This window comes from Gopherus flavomarginatus, chromosome 5 (genome assembly GCF_025201925.1).
Source record: "Gopherus flavomarginatus isolate rGopFla2 chromosome 5, rGopFla2.mat.asm, whole genome shotgun sequence".
NCBI classification, from domain to species: domain Eukaryota; kingdom Metazoa; phylum Chordata; order Testudines; family Testudinidae; genus Gopherus; species Gopherus flavomarginatus.
In genome coordinates this window covers 42,397,652-42,421,899 of record NC_066621.1, presented here as the reverse complement: position 1 = coordinate 42,421,899, position 24,248 = coordinate 42,397,652, and the positions used below count along the sequence as shown (strand labels likewise).

At 51.0% G+C, this 24,248-nt stretch overlaps 1 protein-coding gene across 2 annotated transcripts in view; it reads right to left on the bottom strand.

The window, feature by feature from the left end:
• The window catches only part of B4GALNT4 (beta-1,4-N-acetyl-galactosaminyltransferase 4), a 140,869-nt gene extending 137,728 nt beyond the window's left edge, over positions 1–3,141 (bottom strand). For both annotated transcript variants that reach the window (XM_050952789.1, XM_050952790.1), the window contains exon 1: positions 2,918–3,141. In XM_050952789.1, the coding sequence (XP_050808746.1) occupies positions 2,918–3,068 (151 nt within the window). In that variant the 5' untranslated portion in view covers positions 3,069–3,141. The remainder of the gene's footprint in view (positions 1–2,917) is intronic.
• Between the last annotated feature and the right edge of the window lie 21,107 nt (positions 3,142–24,248).

Here is a 24,248-nt window from a genome sequence, read left to right as displayed (position 1 = left end):
GTTGTTTTTTTAGTGGGATCCAGCAGCTGAGAAGGCAGCTTACTTAAAAGGAAATTAACAAGTGTTTAATACACAAGCAAAGGCATTTCATTTCCTGCTATGTCACATTAGCTGCATCTTGACTTCTGTGTTTTTGGAGCATGGATAGAATAATATCACAATGGATTGAAATATTGTCTTCCCTCATTTGAGAGGGAAGGAAATGTTTAGACCCATTTTTTAAAGCTGTTGGTGGTTTTTATGGTTAAAAGCCTTTTAACTCAAACATGTAACAAACAGCTCGAAGAAAAGCTCTTTGTGAAAGAGTGAGTCATCTCCCATTCAGATTTCAGCCTACATCTCCAACCCTGCAAACACTTGATATGTAGCTTTACTCACATAAGTAGTCCCAGTGAAGTCAACAGGACTATTCCAATGAGTAGCATTACATATGTACTCTGTTGGATTGGGGGGCCTACATTATCCCACACTAGCTCTCCAGAAACCATAGGTGCTTAACTAGGATACGGGGTGCTGCAGCACCCCCTGGCTTGAAGTGGTATCCATAATATACAGAGTTTACCATTTGGGTAAATGGCTCTCAGCACCCCCGCTTTACAAATTGTTCGAGCACCCCTGCCCGAAACCACAGATAAGCCAAGTCTCAGTAGCCTTTACTTGCTTCTCACTCCAGATTTGTGCCAGCGTAAGTAACTCTCCTGACATTCAATTTACACTGGTGTAAGTGAGAGAAGAATCAAACCTGATTTTGCTATTCATAAAAGTCTTTGAAGTCATAAACATGCAGCAGAAAGGGCACAAGCAAGAACTGGTTTACTCCTTTGCAGTTCTCTTATTAAAGAAGCGAATATTTATTTTTCAATGGCCCTCTTTCTCATAATAAGGGCACAGGATACAAATGAGAGTTATGCTGAGAAAGAAACATGAAAATCCCTGCTGATGTTCCCCTTCCCTCCCCCAAAGATTCCCAGAAGCCATGAGAACGATTTTCCAGTACTAGACCCATCACACCGCAGCGAACAAGAACAGTCATGGGAACAATAACATATCCTTCTACAGCATGGCTTCTCCACTTGGAAGTCACAAACAGATGTCCAGGAAGCATAACCCCACTCCCCTATTTCTGAGAGGGAGAGAATCCCAGCTAGATGGAAGAGGGTCCTGGTATAGAAGAAGTGTCTGTGGTATGAAACAGTTTGAGAGCCCTGCTGTTCTGAGGCCTGGAAAGTGTACTCCTCGAATAACTGGTTTTAGCTAAGCTGCGAGAAGCAGCCCCAGGTGTCAGGATATGCCTATTAAATTGGGGTTACCCTTCCACCCTCTTTTTCCTGCCTCTGTCCCTTCCTGCCTGGTATGCTGCATTACAGGACTTTAAGGCTTAGCCAACAGGGAGTGCCAAAAAAACTAAACAAAGAGCACCAGCCCATGGACTTACCAAAAATCCCCTTCCTCCTCCTTCATAGGAGCCAAGCCACCTCCAGCACCCCTCAGACTGCTGGCATGAAGGACTAAGTCTCCAGACACCACCGCTCCAAACAGCTCAGCCACTGGCCCACTTAGTTTGGTTTGTAAGCGATCTCTAGCATCTCAAAATTCTCTCTCTCATCCGCACACTGGTGCTCTGTGCCCCGGACTCAGGAGCCATTATCTAGCTCTGCTCTAAAGAGGAATTGAATTGCTGCTAAAAACACTTTGCTGCCAAGACTAAAAAGACATTGAGGGTTTGGACAGTTTATTGGAAATACAGCCAAGTGTCTGACCTGAGCTTCGCAACCCAGCCAGCCTGGGGGAAGAGTGTTCTGTACCTGCATCTCTAAACCTAGATGTAACCAACAGTGCCCAATTCTTCCCTGCTCTGGTCAAAGGGAGCTATTCCAGTTATGGGGGCACTTTCATCAGCTTCAGAGGCTCACAGCTGCCTCTCTCCCACAGCCCTTCTTGGCACGCTCCTTGGATGTAATGAAGGCCCATTAGTTCAGAAAATCTTAATCAGGATAGATAGTAAAACAGAAAATATCATAATACCACTATATAAATCCATGCTACACCCACACCTTGAATAGTGCGTGTAGTTCTGGTTGCCCCATCTCACAAAAGATATATTAGAATTTGACAAAGTAAAAAGAGAAGGGCAACAAAAACTATCAGGGTCTGGAACAGCTTCCATGTGAGGAGAGATTAAAAAGACAGATTGTTTAGCTTAGAAAAGGAGATGATTAAGGGGAACATAGTCTACAAAATCGTGACTGTATGGAGAAAGAGAATAAGGAAGCATTATTAACCCTTCACATAACACAGGAACCAGGGATCATCCAATGAAATCAATCGGCAGCAGGTTTAAAATTAACCAAAGGAAGTATTTCTTCACACCCTGCAGTCAACCCATAGAACTTTTTGCCAGGGAATGTTGTGAAGACCAAAACTACAACGGGGTTAGATATATTTGTAGAGGAGAGGTCCATCAATGGCTATTAGCCAGTATGTGCAGGGATGCAACTCCATGCTCTGAGTGGCCCTAAGCCTCTGACTGCCAGAGGCTGGGACTGGATGACGGGATGGATCACTTGATGGTGACCTGTTCTGTTTATTCCCTCCGGGGCACCGGACACTGGCAGAAGACGGGATACTGGGCTAGATGGACCAGTGGCCTGACCCAGTACGAGCAGGAGTCCTGGCTAGATCAAACTCCACCCTAAGAGAAACCATAAGGGTGTGGGGGGGGGCGCTTCCCTTTGGCCTTCCAAGGGGGTTGCTCCCACAAAGTAGGATGGGGGGCGGGGGCGCAGGAGGCACCGGCAGCCCTGGAGAGCCTGGAGCAGGAACTTGGCTGCGCTCACCTGCCCCTGCCCGGCTGTGGAAGGGGCGGGGGGTCCCATCCCCACCCGAGAGCGCAGGAGGGGCTCGGGCCCCCCCTTACCTCTGCCGTAGGCGAAGTGCAGGCGCAGCGCCTTGCCCTGGCGCACCAGGCTGATGTGCAGGTAGGTGAACCACGCGGCCAAGGTGAGCAGCACCAGCAGCAGCAGCAGCTTGAACTGCTTGCGGATCTTCTTCACCGGGAACCACAGCATCCTGGAGGCCGCATTACCGGCCCGGGCCGGCCGCACGGCACCTCCGCCGGGCTCCGCACGGGACCATCCCCGCCGGGAGGAGCTAGACGCCAGGCGGGAGCAGCGTCCCGGGGCTGGGGCACGTGGCGGGCGACGCCCCCGGGACCAGGCAGCAGCGGGGGTCCCGGCCGGCCAGCCCCGTCGCCCCCTTCCCCGGCCGAGCCCCCCGCCGGAGGGACAAAGGCATCCAGGCAGCCCCGCGCTCCCTCCCCGCCCGGATCAACTTGGCGGCGGGAGGCTGGAGCTGGGCCGAGGACGAGGCCTCTCAACCCGTGCGGCTCTGCCCCAGCCCGCACGGCAGCGCCATGGAGCGGGAGCGGGAGCGCTCACACGGCGCCCGGGCAGCGGCGGTGGCGCCCTCCTCCCGCTCGGTGCATCGCGCGCCGCCCGCTCAGCGCTGAAGGGAGGCAGCCCGCAGCTCCAGCCTAGCGCCCTTGCCCCGCTCCCCTGCGCTGCTCCCGCGGGGCTGCCGGGCCGGAGACCAGCCCCCGCCGCGCTGGATGCTCCAGCTGCACCGTAACCTCAGCCCGCCGCCAGCCGAGCAGCGGCAGCATCCGCGCTGCCACCGCTACCTAGCCTGAACTGGGGCAAGTGGAGCGACAGCCGCCCCCGGCCCAATCGGAGCCCGGCGCTCCCTCGCACAGCCAATCGCCCGCCTCCTGAGGCGGGGCCCAATCGAGGTTAGGCTGCGCGCGGCTTTTCATCTCCACGCCAACGTGCAAACATCCACCTGGTGAGTGGGCCTGGCGGGAGCCGCTACTGCCCCGGCGGAGGGGTGGCCCGGACAGAGCGCGTCCTTCCCGCCCCGGCGCGGCGCCCAGGCCGGGGCCAGGCGAGAGCGAAAGGGGCTCGAGCGGCTCCCGTGGCAGAGGCGCTCGCTGGGTTAGTGGGCGCCGCTGCGCTTTTGCAAACCAGGCACCAGCGGCAGCAAAGCGTCCCCCGCGGCCCGGATGGTGCCTTCCCGACAGATGCAAGCTGATCCTCCGGTGGGCTTTGCCAAGGCGGCAAGGATGCTCCAAGAGGAATAGGGCGGGTGGAGGAGGGAGGGACCCTGTTACACTGGGGCCACAGTAGAATTGCACGGCTCGGCTCCTGCAGCTCAGATGTGACAGCGAAGCTGCCTGGGGCTAGCTACGTCCTCCCATGGACAAACACCAAATCCAGCCTTCAGCCCACTCATCGCAACAGGCAGCGTCTTATTCACCTCCAGCTGTTGTGCCCTGTGGTTCAGGCAGCCCCTCGCGGGGAAGGCAGCAGGAGCTTAGCTGAGTGGGACTCTGGTTTCTATTATGACCAGACTTGCTGGGCGACCTGAGGCAAATCGTGTAATCTCTATGGGCCTCACTTTCCCCATCCATACAATGAGGTTATAACACCTTCCCTACTAGGGTGAGATGAGGCTTAATTCATTAATGACTGCAAAGTGCTTTCCTCTGGTTAGAAAGTGCAGCATGGTATGGTTATTACCTTGCACTGCACTGTGGGGATTTAACAACTGCGGGCATGCACAGAGTACATCCAGTGCTATAGCCCTAGACAGTCCTGTGGGAGTGAAAACACGGCTTGGGTCCAGAATAAACCAGGCTGCTTGCGGTAACCAGCCACATGCTTCTGTGGTGTGGGCGGAGAGCAGCTTACCTTCAGTGAGAGCAGGTCACAGTGACAGTCCTCCTTGTGGAAGGTAGAGTCCTTCTGCTTCAAGGAAGTGGATCTCACTCCAGGCTCTTGTCTCCACACTAGATGCTTTCCCCTAAGATTTCCCACCCTAGTCTCTACCAGCAACTCTGCTTCAGTAGTAGCAACAGTGTGAAACGTTAGGAGAAAAAAATCTAGCGCTAGAAACAGCCTTGAAATAGGGCAGGTACCCCCATAACCAGCACCCTGTCCTGTAAGGAACTTTCATAACCCTATAGCAGTCAGACTGAACAAACCACTTCCATTTAACCCTCTCTAAGCTGCCAAAATCCTGCCATGTCTCCTCTGACTTTCTCCACCTCTCTGCTGCCAATTCCCCCACCCCACCCCCTAACTATCTCATCTTTGCCAAACTGGCAGCCCTAGTGACAAGCCACCCACCCAGAACCCTCTCGGGGTTACACCAATAAATGCAGGCTGGAAAGATTTCACAGACAGATGGATATGTTATAAGCAACTGGCAGTGTAGTTTAGAAGGAGAACCCTGTCTGGGTCAAACAATAGCATTGCTGCCATGAGGCTGTAATACACTGATGCAAAGGTGTAAGGGAAAACAGCTTTTATTAATAACAAGTCTGGATTTGGAAGTGTATCAGAGCAGGCTCCACCTGGGTTTCTCAGGTGACTGACTAGTGATTGATGGGTGTTATTTTAAGCCCTGTGCCAAGGTGCAGTTTAGCCTATTCAAGTTACATAGTTCAAATACTTCGAAATAAGAGGCTCTGCTTTCCCTCAGAGCATCATGATATTGTTTCCAGCAGTCTGGGTAATGATTTCCCACACCTCGCTGGACAGCCTATTATGTCTCTGGGTGTGGTTAACCCACGCAGCAGAGGAGTCTCTCTAGGAGCAGAGAGCGAGTGGAGAGGACAGTCCCCCACATCTCTCTGGATGGATCTGCCTATAGAATGCTTGTTTTAATGTGTCTCTGAGATTGGGTAGCTCACAGCATAGAGGCCCCAGTGGAATGGGGAACAGCAGTTCCAAGTCTCGCTGGGGCCTGGAGAACCACTGGGATTGGTTTTGCCTGAGAGAGAGCCTCGACCAGATCCTTAACTGGAGCAGGTAGGCACAGTGCACTGATGTCAGTGGATCTCCACCAATGTACACCAGCTGAGGATCTGGCTTGTTATCTCTCCTAATCAACTTCATCTTTCTGTTAAAGAAAACCTGGTCACCTCAGGCCTGTGTGTGTGTTTGCAATCAGGGTAGAGCATCCTCTGGTCCCTGGCAGGCATCACTGGACTGGCATCACTGGGTGCTGGCTCAGAGTGGAAGGGATTTAGTGCTTCTTAGCAAAGCAGGTCTGGCTTCCACCATCCGTGGCAGGAAGCATTATCCTGAGTTGGGGAGCAGTGAATTCCTGATAGGCCTGGGGTATCTTCAGCATGAAGCCAAGCTTTAATTAAAACCTTCTCTGAGGAGTGATGGGAATTCAATAAGCCTCCACGTTATTTTAGGCAGAGAAACTGGGCCATGCTGAGGGCCACGCGGCTGGGCTGGAACCTGTTCAAGGTCTTCTTTGTTGCTGCTTCAGCGACTTCAGGGGCCAGGCCCACTTCTCTTCATTTTCCTATTCCAGGGTTTTGTTTCCCCTTTCAAATGAATTGAGCGCTGGCGAGAGGTGCCAGCCTGAGGTCCTTGGAGAAGGTCGTTCTCTCTGATTACTCGCAGCTGTGGTACCTTCCTCCATCTCCCCCTGTGCCTCAACCTCACACTGGAGCCCTACACCCCAGAAGGGAGAGGGATGTCCAGCCTCACAGGCTTTCCATCTCTGGCATCTCTCCTCAGGATGCCAGCAAATGTGTAGCCTTTGTTATGGGGACACCTGTCCCCTAGAAGCTGGATTGAGAAAGTCAGGGCCATTTCAATAGGCTCTTAGTAGTGGATGCAAAGATAGTTGGCTAGAGGTGGGGGGCTCTCTCTCCTACGCCAGGCCTTTGAGCCAGCTGGTCTCCCTTCTGTTTGCAAGTCTCGGGTACCCTAACCACCATGCTACACACTAATTTGTGCATTCTCACTAGCCCAGTGACTAAGTCTGATACACAAGAGAACAGCTTCCACAGGGGTGACTGAGGGAGCCCACATCAGAATATTCCATAACTCAGTGATTAGCGCATCCTCCTGAGAGACAAGGGACCCTGTTCAAATCCTCTCTCTGGTGGTGGGGCAGGGGAGAATTGAACCTGGCTCCCCCACATTCCAGGGGAATGCTCTAACGGGGGGGGAGGGCATGAGTTATAAGGTCGTCACCACCTTCTCCAGCACAGATTTGGAATGAGGTTCAGGCCAGTCGGTGGCCTCTGAATTGAGCCCTGCATGCAAGTTAGGGAAATGAGCATCTATCTTCTCCCAGTTCATGGGTCACACTGGGACTTAGGCAGGAGACAGGCACCCAGACACCTAGAGGGAGGCAGCAGCGCATATGCCCAGAGGCAGAAACTTAGGCACCTAGGGAATGTTTTCCCTGGAAACTTAGGTGTCAAGTGAGTTTAGGCATCTACAGGGTTTGCTGGGAGTTTTGTGATCTCAATGGAGCCTAAAATTGGGAGGCGGGCACCTAAATATATTTGTGGAGCCCAGCGTTGTTCCTTTGACAGCCATTGGATGGTGTTAGCTGGCTCCCCGAGAACCCCCACGGCACAAGCCAGCTCCAGCCTCTTGCACAGAGAGGGCATAGTGAGGACTCGGCTGGACGCCTCTGCTCATCTTGGAGCTGCTCAGCCTATTGTGCAATGGTAGCATCTCTTCAAGAAGAAAATGGATGCTGGTCACAAGTGAACAAACCAGATGCCTGCTGAAGGCAAGCGTCACAGGACAGAGGGTTAGGAGAGCGTGATCCTGTCGAGGAGACTGCAGCCTGAGTTCACATCTACACTGCACCCCCATCTGAGCGGCATCCCAGGCGTTTTACTATTTGTACGAACCGCAGAGATCTCTTTGCCTGCCCACCATTGAAAGGAAGCCACCCTTGGGCTGGGAATAGCAATGCTTGACAAACCCAGCAAGGCTACCCAACAGAAGCAGAATCCTTCAGCTGGTTGAAATGACGGGGGATTTGATGGAACCAGAGTGGAAGTATCCAGAGGCAGAACTTGACCAAGACACAGGGACCCAGCTTTTGTAACAAGTTTCATGGGATTTTCAGGCGGCCCCTGTAACACTGCAATGGGAAGAGCGCCACCTACTGACTCACCAACACATCCAAGTGCTGACCTGGACCAACTCCTCTTAGCTCGCGAGATCACCCAGGGCGAGGGTGGCAGAGAGTCTTAGGGTAAAATCAAAGCACGCCTCAAAAACGGGAGGACTTGTGAGGTTAGTCATTTAAGTGGCAAACCAATCAGAGGGTATTTTGGGGGCCCTCCATGTAGCGTGATTTGCATCAGTTGTTTCACACTCTGTGTTCCCGATTGTCAGTGGTACGCTGCTCCCTAGTGAGGAATTGATTCCGAGAGCTGCAGCATGGCAAGGAATGGGCGGTCGGGCATGCAGAGCTGAGGTGACAATACTAATCATGATTAATAACTGCACTTGGAAAGCACCACGCACACACACCCGGCACCGGCAATGCACAGTTAAACCACAACAATCAATCAATCAACAGCAACCATTAAAACGGCATAAAAAGGGCTGTATAAAAAAATCAAACAATTGTAAATGAAATGGTGTAAGGCACACTATTGATCTTGGTGCATTTAAAGATCTATGTGTTGTTGATCACTGATTACTCTCGCCCCTCGCTCCACCGATATGGTCACAAGGTGCCCGTTATCTATCGGGTAATGAGCGTTGGGATAGGGCGGAGGCTCGATCACTGGATGTCCTCGGGAGGGTTGACAAGTGCCCCGAAGGTAGCAATGGGGATAACGCAAACAATGAGTCGTGGGGTTAAAATTGAGGGTTTATTGAATGGGTCACAAGTGAGGATGAGGAACAACTTAATACTAGTTACAACTTGGGCCTACAATATAATACTAGAACAAATAATAAAAATACTACAATTACAAACAGAAGCTGACCCTGGTACCGCTCTAAGTCCCAGTAGTTATTTAGGTCCTTCCAAGGGTTAGTAAAGGTGCTATTGGTGCTATTATTAAGCATAAATGCAATTACTCGTCTAAGTAAAAAAAAAATGCAATAAGACAGTTAAAGATTGCCGTGAGACTCCGGCCAGTCCCCCTTGCGTTCAAGGTTTCCTGGTTAGCGGGTTTCCCCTAGCAGGAGCCTTGGGGCGGCTGGAATCGGCTTTCGTCTCCGGCTTACAACACGATTACAGGCTCAGTTAGTTCGCAGAATTAGCAGCTAGGCATACTTACACACACAAACCACAAACGTTTCATTACCACCGGCAGACGGGTAGGCTTCTGAGAACACGGAGCCGAGGGAGACCTCGAGTTGATCAGGCTCGGTTACGGATACAGGTTTCTGCGTTTTCTCCCTGCCCACTGCTTGCACGGTGGGCAATTTATAAGGGTAATGACGTGTTCAGTTTTTTGGCCAGGTTTCTCCTAATTAGGAGATTTACAGGTGCCTCGTTACCACCCTCGGGGGGAGGGGGGGTTCCTGGAAATGGCTGACCACAAAATTTGCCTAGCCCCAACGGTAACTTTCAGGTAATGCTTCTCGCTTGAGAGTACGTGCATGCTCGTTTCCTGAACATGGGGGCCAGGGCAAAAGCTACCTAGGGCTGTGAGACTAACATGTGTCAGTGCTTGTGGGGAGAGAGCTGGGAGATGAGTGATTTGCCACACGTTCGCCCCAAGTTACCTACTTGGGGTGAACATTTCATTGGCAGATGAGATGGGCGCAGCCAGGACTAGGCAGAGGTACTCAACACAGCTCCAACCTGAGGCAGGCAAGAGAGCAAAATGCGCCCTGAGACAATGTGTGGGCGATTACAGAGCAAGGGTCTATGAACCTGCTCCAGGGGCCTTTGCGACCGCTGACATCGGGGGTAGTCGAGGGCACTCAGCACTGTCCCACCTCACAGGATTAGCCCCCAAAGCAGGCTCAGGAGTCCTGGGCACAGGTGATGTCAGGGCTGGATTTTCTGATTCAGCTACAGCTTCCCTTTTTCACTGCTTCACATTCAGAAAGCTCCTTGGACCCAGCTGGGACCCTGTGCCTTACCATTGCCCAGCCCCCATCTGTCCCTCTGATACTGTGGGCTTCCCTGCCCAGAGTTCTTAGTCACGCCCGTGGCAGCATCTGCTGGACACTGTCCAGGACAGCTAATGACCGTGGAGCACTGCTCTCCCTGGTCAGGTGCAATGGATCTAAACAAGCACTTACCAGGATCTGGAGAGCATCCCATTGGAGGGAGGCAGAGCTGTGTTGTGCTTTCTTTGCTGCAGTGAATTGCTAGACAATTTGAGCTAGAAAACACAGACATTTCTCTCCTTCCAGAGCATCTCTGCAGCCTTTCAGCTTCTCGGCCTCTCCCGAGCTGCAGGCCAGGGACGCGGGGGGCAAATGTGGCTGGATGTTCCCTTTGCCCTTCCAGGATGCTGGGCTAGCTAGAGACTGGTTTGACTCTGCATGGAAACTGATGCAGCCCCAGAGGTGGTTCTAATTTATGTCCAGTCTGCAACCCCACACATTCCCTCTCTCAACATGCCCCCACCTGCCCCGTGCCAGCAGCTCCAAGGGGCTGGTACAGACTGTCTTGGGGAGTGTCGTGATCCAGTCCTTGTATGCTACAGGACTGATATAAAGGGCCACAGTGCAGCCCGGTACTCAGGCTCTTGGGTTTGGTCTGTTCCTCTTAAGTCTCTTTTGCCCCAAGCTTTAACTCTCTTGCTCTCTGATCCTCTTCCCCTTACTCTGTGCCGCCCAGCTGTCTCTGATTCTGAGCTGTTGTCTGCCTGCTGCCTGTGGGAGGAGCACAAAGACAGGTAGGGTACGTTTACACTGCAATTATATACCACCGGGCCAGCTCGCTTGGGCTGCGGAGCTGTTTTAACTGCAGTGTTGATGTTCAAGCTAGGGCAGGAGCCTAGGAGCAAGGCCTCCATCTCTGTGGCACGGCTGCTGGCAACGCCTGAGAGGGTCAAGAAGGGTCACGTGCCCCTCCCCAGATGAAGGGCGGGCACATTCAGCAGGGAACCCCAGCGGTGAAAGGAGCAGAAGGTGGGGTCACTACTCTGGCACAGCTGTACTGTCTGCAGCCCTGCCCCCAGGCATTCTATGCAGCTGCATCTCCTGGGGTCTTCTATGCAGCTGCATCTCCTGCTGGAAGACGGGGTTGGGGGGCAGTGCCAGTACAGCCATGCCGGAGCAGTTGTTGGTGTGGGGCTGCCCTCCTTTCGCCTGAAATCGGTATCCAGTGCAGTGGGAGGACAGAGCCCCCTTTCCCCAGATAACGTGGGACAGGGAGAGTGTGGGAGCCCAGGCTGGGGGCAGAGTCACATGAGGAGGTCACGTGCCCCCCTTTAGCTGGTGCCCCCCTTTGGGTCCCTCCCATGAATCGCCCATTTGGACCTGGCATTAACGCAGAGTGTGACCAATATACCTGGAATTCAAGGGAGGAGAACACCCCAGCCTAAGCCATCAGAGCTTCTTCTCCGCTGATCCAGCTAACAAGTAATTAGACTTCACCTCAACAATTGTTGAGTCTTTCTAGGAACTTCAGCGCTTTTCCTAACAGCCTCTCTCTTGATTTCAGAGGTAGAAAATCAGGAGCTGGCCAAAGTCAAGTGCCTGAGTGGATTCTTACCTTTTTCTGTAAAAAAAAAAAGCCTGGCCTAGTTTACTTGTCTTACTGCTCATCCATCTGCATTGGGAGCTAGAGTGGGGCTGAGACCCCAGGGGCCTGGCGGAAGCTATGCTTGCAAGGAGGAAAGATTCCCCTGCAGGGGAAGCAAAGACTGAGAGGCAGAAGCAAAGGTTCTAGTCTTGCCTTGGCCAGAACCTTACCAGGTTGATATTGAGCTAGTAGCTTAAGCCAACATGTCAGGCTCAGTCCACATGGGACCTGGCTTTTCAGAGGTGCTGAGGCCCAGAGCCGCAAAGGTATTTAGGTTCCTATCTGCCATTGCAATTCAAAGGCATTAGGGGTCTCAGTACCTGAGAGATCTATGCCTGAGCACCCACAGCTCCCACTGAAGTCTGTGGTGATGAGCACCATAGAAATGCCTATCAGTAAAGTGTCACCTGGCTACAGCATTCTCCTCCCCTCCTGGCCCCCAAGGATGGCTGCTGCCTGCTGCCCCAGGGAAGGCTGCATTTCAGGGCAGATGAACTGATCCTGGAGGCCCTCATCTGTCATTGTGCTGTCATGTGCTACGGGCTTTGGCTGAAGGATGTTGGACAAGTGTCAGTCGTCGTTATTACTGTTATTGCTAATTTGGGTGAAGTGGCCCTGTGCAGTCTCAGGCTCTTGGCATTCTGTAATCAACAGCATCTGCTTGGAGCTCACAGCCAGAGCCTCAGCCCGTTGGCTGCTTTCCTTCCCTGGTTTCAGCTCCAGCTCCAGATAGGCACTTGCGAGGCAATCAGTAGACAAACCCAGCATCACATGGAGCCAGCCCTGCTCCTTCATCCCCAACCCTCCTGTCAATGCAGAGAAAGGAACAAAAACCAAAGGGACAGCACAGAGAAAAACAGAAGAAATAGAGGGAAAATTGAGAGGCCAAATCCAGCTCTGATCTACACCCTGTAAAATCCCACTGACAATAATAGTGTCACACTGTTGAGAGCCACCAGCTGGCACTATTGCAGCTAGCGTTACACGTTCGGTGTGAGAAGTTAGTTCAAAGAGAAATACTTATTGTCAGCTGTGGTGCAGTTCTCTTTAGATACTGATCACATTTTCATACCTCTGAACAATGTAGTTGTACTGATGAAAGTTTATAGTGTAGGCCTGGCCCAAGATTGTTCAGCTTAAAAAAACCAACAACAAAGGGAGGATATGCTAGAGATTTATAAAATCATGACTAGAGTAGAGAAAGTGAATAGGGAAGTGTTATTTACTCCTTCATATGACATAAGAACTAGGGGTCACCCAATGAAATGAATAGGCAGCAGGTTTAAAACAAACAAAAGGAAGTATTGCGTCACACAATGCAGTGTCAACCTGCGGAACTCATTGCCAGGGGATATTGTGAAGGCCAGGTTTACAATGGCTCCAGTGGCTCCATGGAGCCTGGCCCATGCTCAGAAGAGGCCCCAGCCTGCTCTGCTTGCACTGAGCCCCAAGACCCCGCTGGCTCCCCCTGCCCACCACTCGCTCCTCTTGGCCTGCCCGCCACTGGCCAAGGGCTCCTCTCTGCCCCCGGCCCCACCCCCTGCTCCTCTCAGCCGCCTGGCCAGACCCCAGTGCACCTCCATCTCTGGGCAATCTCTACTTCCCACCAATCTCTACTTCCCACAGGAGGCCCCACCTGTCTCTCCAGAGCTGAGCTGCGTGGAACTGGCAGAGAAGCCTGGCCAGTCTCAGCCAGTTGTGTGGGGGTGGGGAGGACAGTGTGGAGGACTTGGCTGGGCCCCTCCAGGCAAGTGCATCTTGAGGCACCCTGGCTGGGGCAGATCCTGGCCTGGCTGATTGCGCTACTCCCGAGGGGTGCACTGCTGGCTCCCAGCAAGGCTGGTAAGTGCGGCCGGGAGGCAGGGTGTGGGGAAATGGGTCTGTGGGGAGCCTGGAGGGGTGCTGGGCTGTGAGGGGGTGGGGAAGATCTGTGTGTGTTGGGGCACTACGGAGTGAGGGTTCTCTGAGGGGTGCTGGGCAGTTGTGGTGGGGCTGTGGGCAGGGGTGGTGTGCAGAGCGCTGTGCATTTGTGTGTGGGGGGTGCTGGGAATAGTGGGTCTGGGGGGCCTCTGGCCATAGGGAGTTGGGGGGTTGCTGGGCGGGAGGGGGCTGTGTGGTGTGGCATGGGACTGCCCCCGAGGGGAAGGGACATGCTGGCAGCACAGGGCCGGGCAGGCCACTGTGTGTCTGGCAACTGCCAGTCTGTAAATAGTGCCCTCGCTTTGGGCAGAGCATGCCCATTGCCCCTGGCTGGCCCCTTGCTCCGGGGACTGACCTCCCCGCGCCATGCTCCATTGCCCTCATGGGGGCCCACAAATATGTTTGATGCCGGGCCCACAAAAGGTTAATCTGGCCCTGTGTGCCAGAAGCTGGGCCTGGCAGACGGGATGGGTCACTCAGTGATTGCCTTGTTCTGTTCACTCCTGCTGAAGCATCTGAGAGCGGCCCAGCTGGCAGACAGGATACTGGGCCCTGGAGCTGTGTTCTTTGGTCAGTGTTACACCCAGTGGGGAGTAGTGAACAGGAGGGTTCTGGGAGCAGCTTGTCTTTTATCTCTTGTGGCTGTGGCCAGGACCGGCGCTACGGGTTTGAGCGCCCTAGGCGGACGGCAATTTCGCCGCCCCGCGCGCTGGTCCCACGGCTCCGGTGGAGCTGCCGCAGTGGTGCCTGCGGAGGATCCAGTGCTCTGTGGCTCCGGTGGAGCTGCCGCAGTGATGCCTGTGGGAGGTCCACCGGAGCCGTGCGAGCAGCCGACCGTCCGCAGGCATGACTGCGGCAGCTCCACCGGAGCCGCCTGCTGCCCCCTCCGGCAAAACGGCACCCACCATTTATTCTGGCGCCCTAGGCGAATGCCTAGGCTGCCTAAATGGCAGCGCTGGCCCTGGCTGTGGCTGTGGCTGCTCTGCAGTGAGTTGGAGTAGGCGCCTTCCAGGTGTCCATGGTCTAAGGCTGGCTCCTGGGAGAGGAACTGCCTCTTCCATTCCACCCCCTCTGTATTCAAGCGGGATTCTCTGGGGAGCTGCTTTCAAAAGGACATGGGGAACCTTCCCTCACTTTTAGCCTCTTCCCCGCTGGATTACAGGATCCTTCACTCAGCTGCTGAGTGTTGGCGCCACCTGCTGGGGAATTCGGGTAATAATCCATGTTTGCAAATTTCCGCCTTCATCATCTGTTTCACGATACAGACCAGGATAAATCCTAACAGTGCTGGTGCCATATTTGAGGAGGTGGGTAGGGGTCACTGCGGGTCTCTTCACTGTTGCAGATTTGATGCAGGTTGGGTGACCAGACAGCAAATGTGAAAAATAGGGACATGGGCTGGGGGGTAATAGAAGCCTATATAAGAAAAAGACCCCAAAATCGGGACTGTCCCTATAAAATTGGGACATCTGGTCACCCTAAATGCAGGTATCTGTCCCATCTACAAATGAGAAGCCCTCTCACATATGGATGAGCCCACAAAGATTCAGAAGCTGAAGAGTGGAAGGACTAATGTCCATCATACCAGTACCCAAGCAAAAACTTGATCAGATAGATTATGCCCATCTGATCCTTAAAGACAGAGCACATGGGTTAGTTTTTCAGGTCACTGGCTACATCTTCTGCAGGCTGCAAAGTAAAAGAATGTCTAAAATCGAATGTTCTTTTCAGAGTCATTTCTATTGATTCCTTTTTTGTGCCCTCACTCAGCCTGAGCAGGGAACACAGACTAATTCCTTTCACTTTTGCTTAGTCAGTATCTAGTCTTTTTCATGCTGGGGTTCTGGCACAAAGCTGCAGTGCTGGGGCTGCAAATACCAAAGGCAAATGTTTAAAAATCTAAATGAAAGAAACGAAGTGCGGTGCACTTAGAACACATTTCTGTTGCCGGTAGATCCATGCAATCTATTCAGCCACCGTGTCTCAGTTCTGTATGGAAATTAAAGCCAGTGAAAGTAGCATTAGGGAGCAGCTGATTTTCCATCCCACTGTGGGTGTATTTAGGTCCTTAACCTGAGCACGGTATTAGTCAGTCCCCTGCCCCGTGCTCAGTTTAGTAATGGCTGTTGCCTTGAGCAAGCCCGTCCCATTCTCCTTTGTACTGGGGCTTTGAGGGAGGCGATGGTGAAGGGATACAGGGTTTTTAACCAATTGTACATTTGGGGCCTGATCTCCCAGGCCACATCTGATAAATGACAAACTGCAAGCACTTTTGTTCTCACTGGATGAAATTCTCCCCTGTGCAGAGACTCAGCACGTGGCCCATGCACCACTCAAGTCCCACTTGAGCCCTTTCTGCACAGGGGAGAGTTTCACCCATTTCTGTTGTGTAAAATCCTTCTCTGTAAAATCTAATAGCTGACCTTAAAACAAGGCCCTAGAATGTGCCACATGTGTAATAGCCCTCCAAAGCTCCGAGCAGGGCTGCTTGTAGGGGGGAAGCAAGGGATAGAATTTCTACCATCATTAAAACACATTGGACTGGCAGAGCTGTGTGGAGAGACTGAGGGGGAAATTATCTGTTTTTTGCTGAAAGGTGGGGATACTCCCTTTGAATTCGGGCACCCTGGTGTGTCTGCTCTCTGGGGTGCACAGGGGGGTGTATACTTCTCTTGCTGCACAGGAATAACTCTGTGATGCTCCCCAAGGGTCCCTGATGTTGTGGGGCATTTTGCTACCACCTTGTCTGTGCCTGCCAGGGATCAGCTCCCTGACTCCAGCAGCCCTGAGCAACATAAGCCCTCCCGTCCCAGCCTATCAGGGTCCACTGTCCCTCTGCAGGTTAGACATATGCACGCCCCAACCCTCGAGCCCTCCAAGCATCCCCTGGAGTGTCCAGCCCCTGGTCCACTGGACAGTCTCAGGAGTCACAGATCCACTGTTCCCAAAGGACCAGTGTTTCCCAGTGACACCTGAGAACACACAGCACTTGGGTGTGCTTAGAGTGAACAATTGGTTACGTTGTAAAACCATCATATGCCTTCCAGAGCCTAGACTTGGGGTATGTCTACACTGCAGGATTATTCTAATTTTACAGAAACCGGTTTTTGGAAACAAATTGTATAAAGTCGAGTGCACGCGACCACACTAAGCACATTAATTCGGTGGTGTGCGTCCATGTACCAAGGCTAGCATCAATTTCCGGAGCGTTGCACTGTGGGTAGCTATCCCGCAGCTATCTCATAGTTCCCGCAGTCTCCTCCGCCCATTGGAATTCTGGGTTGAGATCCCAGTGCTTGATGGGGTAAAAACAGTGTTGCGGGTGATTCTGGGTAAATGTCGTCACTCAATCCTCCCTCCATGAAAGCAACGGCAGACAATCATTTCGCACCGTTTTCCCTGGATTGCCCTGGCAGACGCCATAGCACGGCAACCATGGAGCCCGTTCAGCCTTTTGTCACTGTCACCGTATGTGTACTGGATGGTGCTGACAGATGCGGTACTGCAGTGCTACACAGCAGCATCCCCTTGCCTTTGCAAGTTAGCAGAGATGGTTACCAGCCCTACTGTACCGTCTGCTGCCTTACAAGTTGATAATGACGGTTACCAGTTGTATTGTACCGTCTGCTGCTGTCATGGGTGCTCCTGGCTGGCCTCGGTGAGGTCGGCTGGGGGCGCATGGACAAAAATGTGAATGACTCCCCAGGTCATTCCCTTCTTTAAGTTTTGTCTAAAGGGAGAGTCAGTCCTGCCTAGAATATCAGGCATGTCTACTAAAGAACCAGTGAGGCAAACAGCCGCTCCGGGTCAAAGACCCAGACATCCCACAGAAATGATGAGCTGCATGCCATTCTAGGGAGTGCCCCTGCAACAAAGCTACCCGATGCTTCCCTCTTCCCCCACCCCTCTGGGGCTACCGTGGCAGTTATCCTTCTATTTATGTGATGATGTAATAAAGAGTGCAGGAATTTGAAACAACTCTGACTTTATTGCCTCTGCAAGCAGAGAACAAACGGAGGAGGGGAGGGCAGCCTCCAGCTGCTATGATATTCCAGGAAGGACTGAATCTCCAATAGACAAAGCTTAAAGAAGAGAATGACCTGGGAGTCATTCTCATTTTTGCCCAGGCTCCCCTGGCCGACCTCACCGAGGCCAGCCAGGAGCACTCATGGGATGACAATGACGGATATCAGTCCTACTGTACCGTCTGCTGTCTGCAAGGGAAGGGAAAAGAAGAGGATGCTGCTGTGTAGCGCTGCAGCACCGCGTCTGCCAGTAACATCCAGTAGAAATACGGTGACATTGAAAAAAGGTGAGAGAGGATTTTTTTCCCTTTGCTTTCATGGAGGTAGGGATGGAGGGGGCAACAACATATACACTGAGCCACCCGCAACAATGTCTTTGACCCTTCAGGCTTTGGGAGCTCAGCCAAGAATTCAAACGGTTTTCGGAGAGTGCGGAAACTGTGGGATAGCTACAGTCGTCAGTTGCCCCTCCCTCCGTGAGCCTCCATTTCATTCTTTGGCTTTCTGGTATGCTTGTCTCAGCTCCTTAAGTTTCAGCACTGTGTTGAGTCCCTGTTGTGGCCTCTGTCCATCATAACCTTGGAGATTTTTTTCAAATGTTTTGGCATTTCATCTATTGGAACGGAGTTCTGATAGAACAGATTCATCTCCCCATCCAGAGATCAGATTCACTATCTCCCATACGGTCCATGCTGGAGCTCTTTTTTGATTCTGGGACTTCATGGTTACCTGTGCTGATCAGAGCTCCATGCTGGGCAAACAGGAAATGAAACTCAAAAGTTCGCGGAGCTTTTCCTATCTACCTGGCCAGTGCATCCTAGTTCAGATTGCTGTCCAGAGCAGTCACAATGGTGCACTGTGGGATAGATCCCGGAGGCCAATACCATCGAATTGCGGCTATACAAACCCTAATTTGAAATGGCAATACCGATTTGAGCGCTACTCCCTTCGTCGGGAAGGAGTACAGATATTGATATTACGAGCCCTTTATATCGAAATAAAAGGCTTCGTTGTGTGGACGGGTGCTGCATTAATTCGGTTTAACGCTGCTAAATTTGAAATAAACTCAGAGTGTAGACCAGGCCTTGCCTAACAAGACACTCTCCAGTCTCAGAAAGTTGAGCTCACCTACCTCTTTATCCCAGCACTTCACAACCTTGCTGGCTGTGACCTTCCATTCACAGGACAAGCCAGCTAGCAGCATGTCTTCTAGGTGTGTGACTCCTTGCAGTCTCTTGATATACTGGCCTACTTCTTTGCTCTTAGTCACAAACAGGAGACTCTCCTGCTGTGGGCTGTCACAGGGCCGCCCGGGCGTGGGCAAGTGGGGCAATTAGCCCCGGGCCCCACAAGGGCCCCCATGAGAATATAGTATTCTATAGTATTGCAACTTTTTTTATGGAAGGGGCCCCCAAAATTGCTTTGCCCCAGGCCCCCTGAATCCTCTGGGCGGCCCTGGGATGTCATTGAAAGGTGACACAGGGCCAGAAAGAGTTAATTAACTCACAGATTGACATGACCCATGGCCAAACTTTAAAGACTTGTTAGGAAGATATGAAAATAACTAGAGCTTTGAAATGCAAATCTGCATTGTTAGGGGTAGAAGGGTAGATGTTTGCTCAGGTCTTGTGATGTAAGTATCTATTACTATGGCTTTAATTCAAAGATTTTAAAATAAAAGTAATAATAATTTGCATATTATTTCACTCGAATCTGGCATGTGAGTCTCTACTGAAAGCCAGTAGCCCAGTAGGCATCATAATCATTGCAAAATGTATGTAAGGATATATGAAGCAAATACTCACCAGCAACCACACACCACACAATAAAAACATGAACCCAGGAACCTGTCCTTGCAACAAAGCTCATTGCCAACTCTGTCCACATATCTATTCAGGGGACACCATCATAGGATCTAATCACATCAGCCATGCCATCAGGGGCTCGTTCACCAGCATATCTACTAATGTGATATATGCCAGCAATGCCCCTCTGCCATGTACATTGGCCAAACTGGACAATCTCTACACAAAAGAATAAATGGACACAAATCAGATGTCAAGAATTATAACATTCAAAAACCAGTTGGAGAACACTTCGACCTCCCTCGACACACAATTACAGACCTAAAAATTGCAATTATTCAACACAAAACTTCAAAAACAGACTCCAACAAGAAACGGCAGAACTAGAATTAATTTGCAAACTGGACACCATTAAATTAGGCTTGAATAAAGACTGGGAGTGGATGAGTCATTACACAAACTGAAAACTATTTCGCGATGTTAATTTCTCCCCTACTGTTACTCACACCTTCTTGTCAACTGTTTGAAATGGGTCATCCTGATTATCACTACAAAAGTTTTTTTTCTCCTAATAATAGCCCACCTTAATCAATTAGTCTTCTTAGAGTTGGTATGGCAACACCCATTTTTTCATATTCTCTCTCTCTATAAATATATCTTCCTACTGTATTTTCCACTCCATGCATCCGATGAAGTGGGCTTTAGCCCATGAAAGTTTATGCTCAAATACCTTTGTTATCTAAGGTGCCATAAGTACTGCTCATTCTTTTTGCTAATATTTAGGAAGACACTTGAGTGAAATAGTGTTATTGTCTATATGTCTCTTTGAAGGTTGTGGTAACCTGTATCTGAACTGTTTTATGAATAAAATACCCTGTGCTAATTGCCATAATGTTTAGGAGAAGGAAAGTTAAGCTTATTGTTTTCAGCTCACCTACATCTTTCTCCCAGTACTTCACAATCTTGCTGGCGGTGACCTTCCATTCATAACACAAGCCAGCTGGCAGTGTGTATTCTAGGTGAAGGATACCGTGTGATTCCTTGCAATCTCCTGAAATACCAGACCACTTCTTTGCTCTTAGTCACAAACAGGAGACTCTTCTGCTGTGGGCTCCTTCCTGGAGATTTTGTGATCTTTGTCATTAGCTGGTGGCTCCGTATGAAAACAGACTTACATTGTAAGACACAAACCTACTCTCTGCCTGGCTAGAACCCGGGTATCACCTTCTGGTGACCTGTCTTAACTTACAAACCTTAAGAAAATAGTTTTCCATATAGCGCTACAACCTTTTAACTATTGTCCCAACATACATTTTGCGATGATTGTGATGCCTACTGGGCTACCGGCTTTCAGTAGAGACCTCACATGCTGCCTTTGAGTGAAATAATATGTAAATCCCTGACCCTAGGTGATATTATAACCAACCCCACACCCCCATGTACTGTGCCCTCTGTCAGTTGGCATCCAGGGATCCCTGGGTCACAAACTCCCATCCTTTTCATTGGGAGTAATGCACAGAGGAAGGCGTCCCATCCAGCCAGCTGACCGGTGGTCAGGAATGAGCCTCGTCCGCTTGCAACTCATGTGCGGCTCCCTTAGCTCTGTTCCAAAGGTGCTCAGCTGTTGTACTAGAGGCAAAGGAAAATGGTGACAGCTCAGTGAGTGGAGAGACCTGGCACTTGCATGGAGACGACCCAGATTGTTTCAGGGCCTGATTGCGGGTCCATCGAAAGACCGCTGTGGCCATTAGTGGGCTTTGGAGCAGGCCCTACAACAATGACATATACAAGAGAAAGAAGGGGACTGTAGGGGGAAACAAGCTCATCAAAGTGCTATCACCTTAAATGGGCACAGGGTGGCGCTATAGCATAAGAAAGCAGATTGGCTTCAGGCCTGAGAACGACCACAACTCATTTCATTGCTGCCGCAAGCTATTTCTTTCTTCACCACTGCAGCAGCGAAGGGGTGGAAGGAAGCCTTTAAAAGCTCTCACACACCAGGCTGCGGCAGCTGCTCCTATGATTAAATAAATTCTTTAGGAGGTGGGCAGGGGGGTACCTGGCTACTGTATTAGATCCACAGACCAGAGAAATAGGACAGAGGGTCAAAAAATGTTCATGATTTAGAACACTAAGAGGCACCAGAGATCTGTTTTGTATTTCTTTTCTCACTCTCTCTCGCTGAAATTCCCTTCTGGATCTAAAGGTCAGACAGCTAATTAGCTAAAAAGTAAGCCTGATTGATACAGATATACAGAAAATACACAGCTGCAAATCTAGGAAGTTAAATAGTCATTAAAAACTCCTTATGAGTGATCTGAATGGGAAAATACTGAACACATCAGATGTTTGTTCTAGGACTTCCACAGCTCATGGGGGTTAATTTTATTTCCTGGAAAAAATTGGATAAGTCTCTGTAATTTCCATTATCAGATGGGGTAGCCGTGTTAGTCTGGATCTGTAAAAGCAGCAAAGAGTCCTGTGGCACCTTATAGACTAACAGATGTATTGGAGCATGAGTTTTTGTGGGTGAATACTCACTTCATCGGATGCATGTAATTTCCATTACTACCCACTCCAGTAAAGGCGGCTCACAGGATGGAAGCTGACATTTGATGATGATACTGGGGATGGAATGTGCGACAGCCTTCCTGCCCATCTATGTTGGAATTAAACCTTTGCTACTTTTATGCATATTGAAATATGGTTGAGCCAAACCCTGTTCCCAGTTACTCCTGTGTAGCCTGTTTGTTGCCAATAGCTCCTGTCTGGGAACTGCACTTTAAAACTATGCACTATGAACCTGCTAGTAGTGAACGTGGAGCTCTGGTTCCTGGCCAGACGGTGCCCGTGGTTTGGTGAGCTGGCTGAGGGTTTGGATCTCGCGTCTCTTGGGAGCCTGGCCTTGGCTAGGACTCAGGAAACCCGGTTCCCACTCTGCCACAAACTCCCCATGTGACCCTGGGCAAGTCACTTGATCTCTCCGTGCTTTGGTTCTTAATTTTCCACTTGCATTCTGAGCCCCTTTCTCCCACCTTGCCTGGTAAATCTCCAGGACAGGGCCTGTCTCTTCCTGTCTGTGCAATACTCACCAGTGGGGCCCTGCTGCTGGGTGAGGTCTCTGAGACCTGCTGCCATACAAACAATAACACCAGAAAAAAGCCATCTGATTCCAGGGCCAGGTGCTTCAGCCGCCTGCAGGAGAGGGTGCTGGATCTGAGGGAAGCAGGGAAAACAGAGGTTCTGACCCTGGCTTGGGAGTGCCTGTATCTCTCCATGAACAGTCTGGGTGGGCTGTGGATGAAATAGCCCAGTGTTCATTAACAGTAACACTCGCCCAACATATGTCCCTGTCTAGTTGCCTCTTTGGGCAACTAGTGAGCCCCTTTGGGCTCCTGGCCTGAGTGTAGCAGTGAAGCGTAGGGCCGAATGGAAACAAGGCTTCCCAAGAGAGAGGCAGGAGTCTGAGAGGAGAGAGAAGGAGGGAACGAGAAAGAGGGGAGGAGACTGAGCAAGCAAGAAAGAATGGACTAAAGCAATGGGAAGAGGGAGGTGAGCCAGAGAAGGGATCTGCTGGCTTCTTGTGTGATTGGAGGGGTGTGTGAATGGTTCTCAGGACCAAGCTGTCACTTTGTCTTACTCGCCCCTTAGTGTGTCTGCCTCAGCCTGTATCTGAACTGAGGGAAGGCAGTAACTTGACCCCTGCTGCCAGCCCAACGGTGCAGATCTAGTGGTGACGGCAAAGGGCGAAGCAGTTGTGGGAGAGGAAGGGTGGGCTAGTGGTTAAAGCCCTGGGCTGAAACTCAGAATATGGGGTTCAATTCCCCTTGCCCCTGTGTGTGACCTTGTTCCCCCTCAGTCCCTCTCAGCTCTCCTTCTGTCAGAAGGGCTAATAGCCCTTCTGTAACCGAGTCGGGCACTGGGAGGGCTGTGGCAGTCCCACGAGCACAGAGGCCAGTGCTACGGGTGCTCTGAGAACTGGGAGGTAGCCCTGGGCGGGTTCCCCTAAACCCTCACCCACTGTGAGGAACTCCTGACTGCCTTGCTGGGGCTGCCAGCAATAAACGGTGCAAACGCTCTCAGGATCAAAATGCCCCTTTCAGCCAGGCTGTAGGGACAGGTCGGAGCAGGGCTGTAACAGTAACAGAGTCTCCTTGGAATTGTCCTGCCACTGAGCCCCCAGCAGCAACACAGTGTCTCTGCCCAACTCTCCAAGCTCCCTGTGATCCCTCTGCTGCCTCCTGTTCTCATGCAGCCTCCGGTTCCCTCCCAAGTCAGCTCCCCTCTAACCGGAGCTCATTCCCTCCCTTTCCTGTTCTCTGGGGTTATGGAGCCCTCAGGGCCGTCCTTAGGATTTATGATGCCCTAGGTGGTATTATTAAACTGGTGCCCCTGTGCCTGTCTTGCTCTTAGCAACACAAACATATGCTTACACTATTGGGAAACTTGCCACATGCATGTTATTAAAACCAGTTTAACATAGTTAAGCCACTGTAATGCTGATGAACTAGCACTAAAGAAGTAGCACTATAGAAAAAAATTCTGATTTGACAGAATGATGCAAATAATACAATGTTTTTAATCTGTCAACATTTTATTGGAAATTTCTATGAAGAGGAATTGAAAGAAGGATTTGTTTTTAATTAAAAGCAATCTTTCTGGCTTTTTTGGCTGCAAAATCAGTAATAATGTCATCGTATGACATAGACAAAGTGGTGTCTTGTTTGATTGCAAGAATAGCAAGACCAGTCAAGTGTTCCTGACTCGTTGCAGAGCGGAGATAGTTTTTAATGAGCTTTAGTTTTGAGAAACTCTGTTCTCCTGATGCTACTGTTACAGGAATTGTCAGTAGAATATGAGTGGCAATCTACACATTAGGATATATGTCAACAAGTTTGCTGATATGAATAAACTGTACAAAGTCCATCATCGATTTTGCATGTGGCAA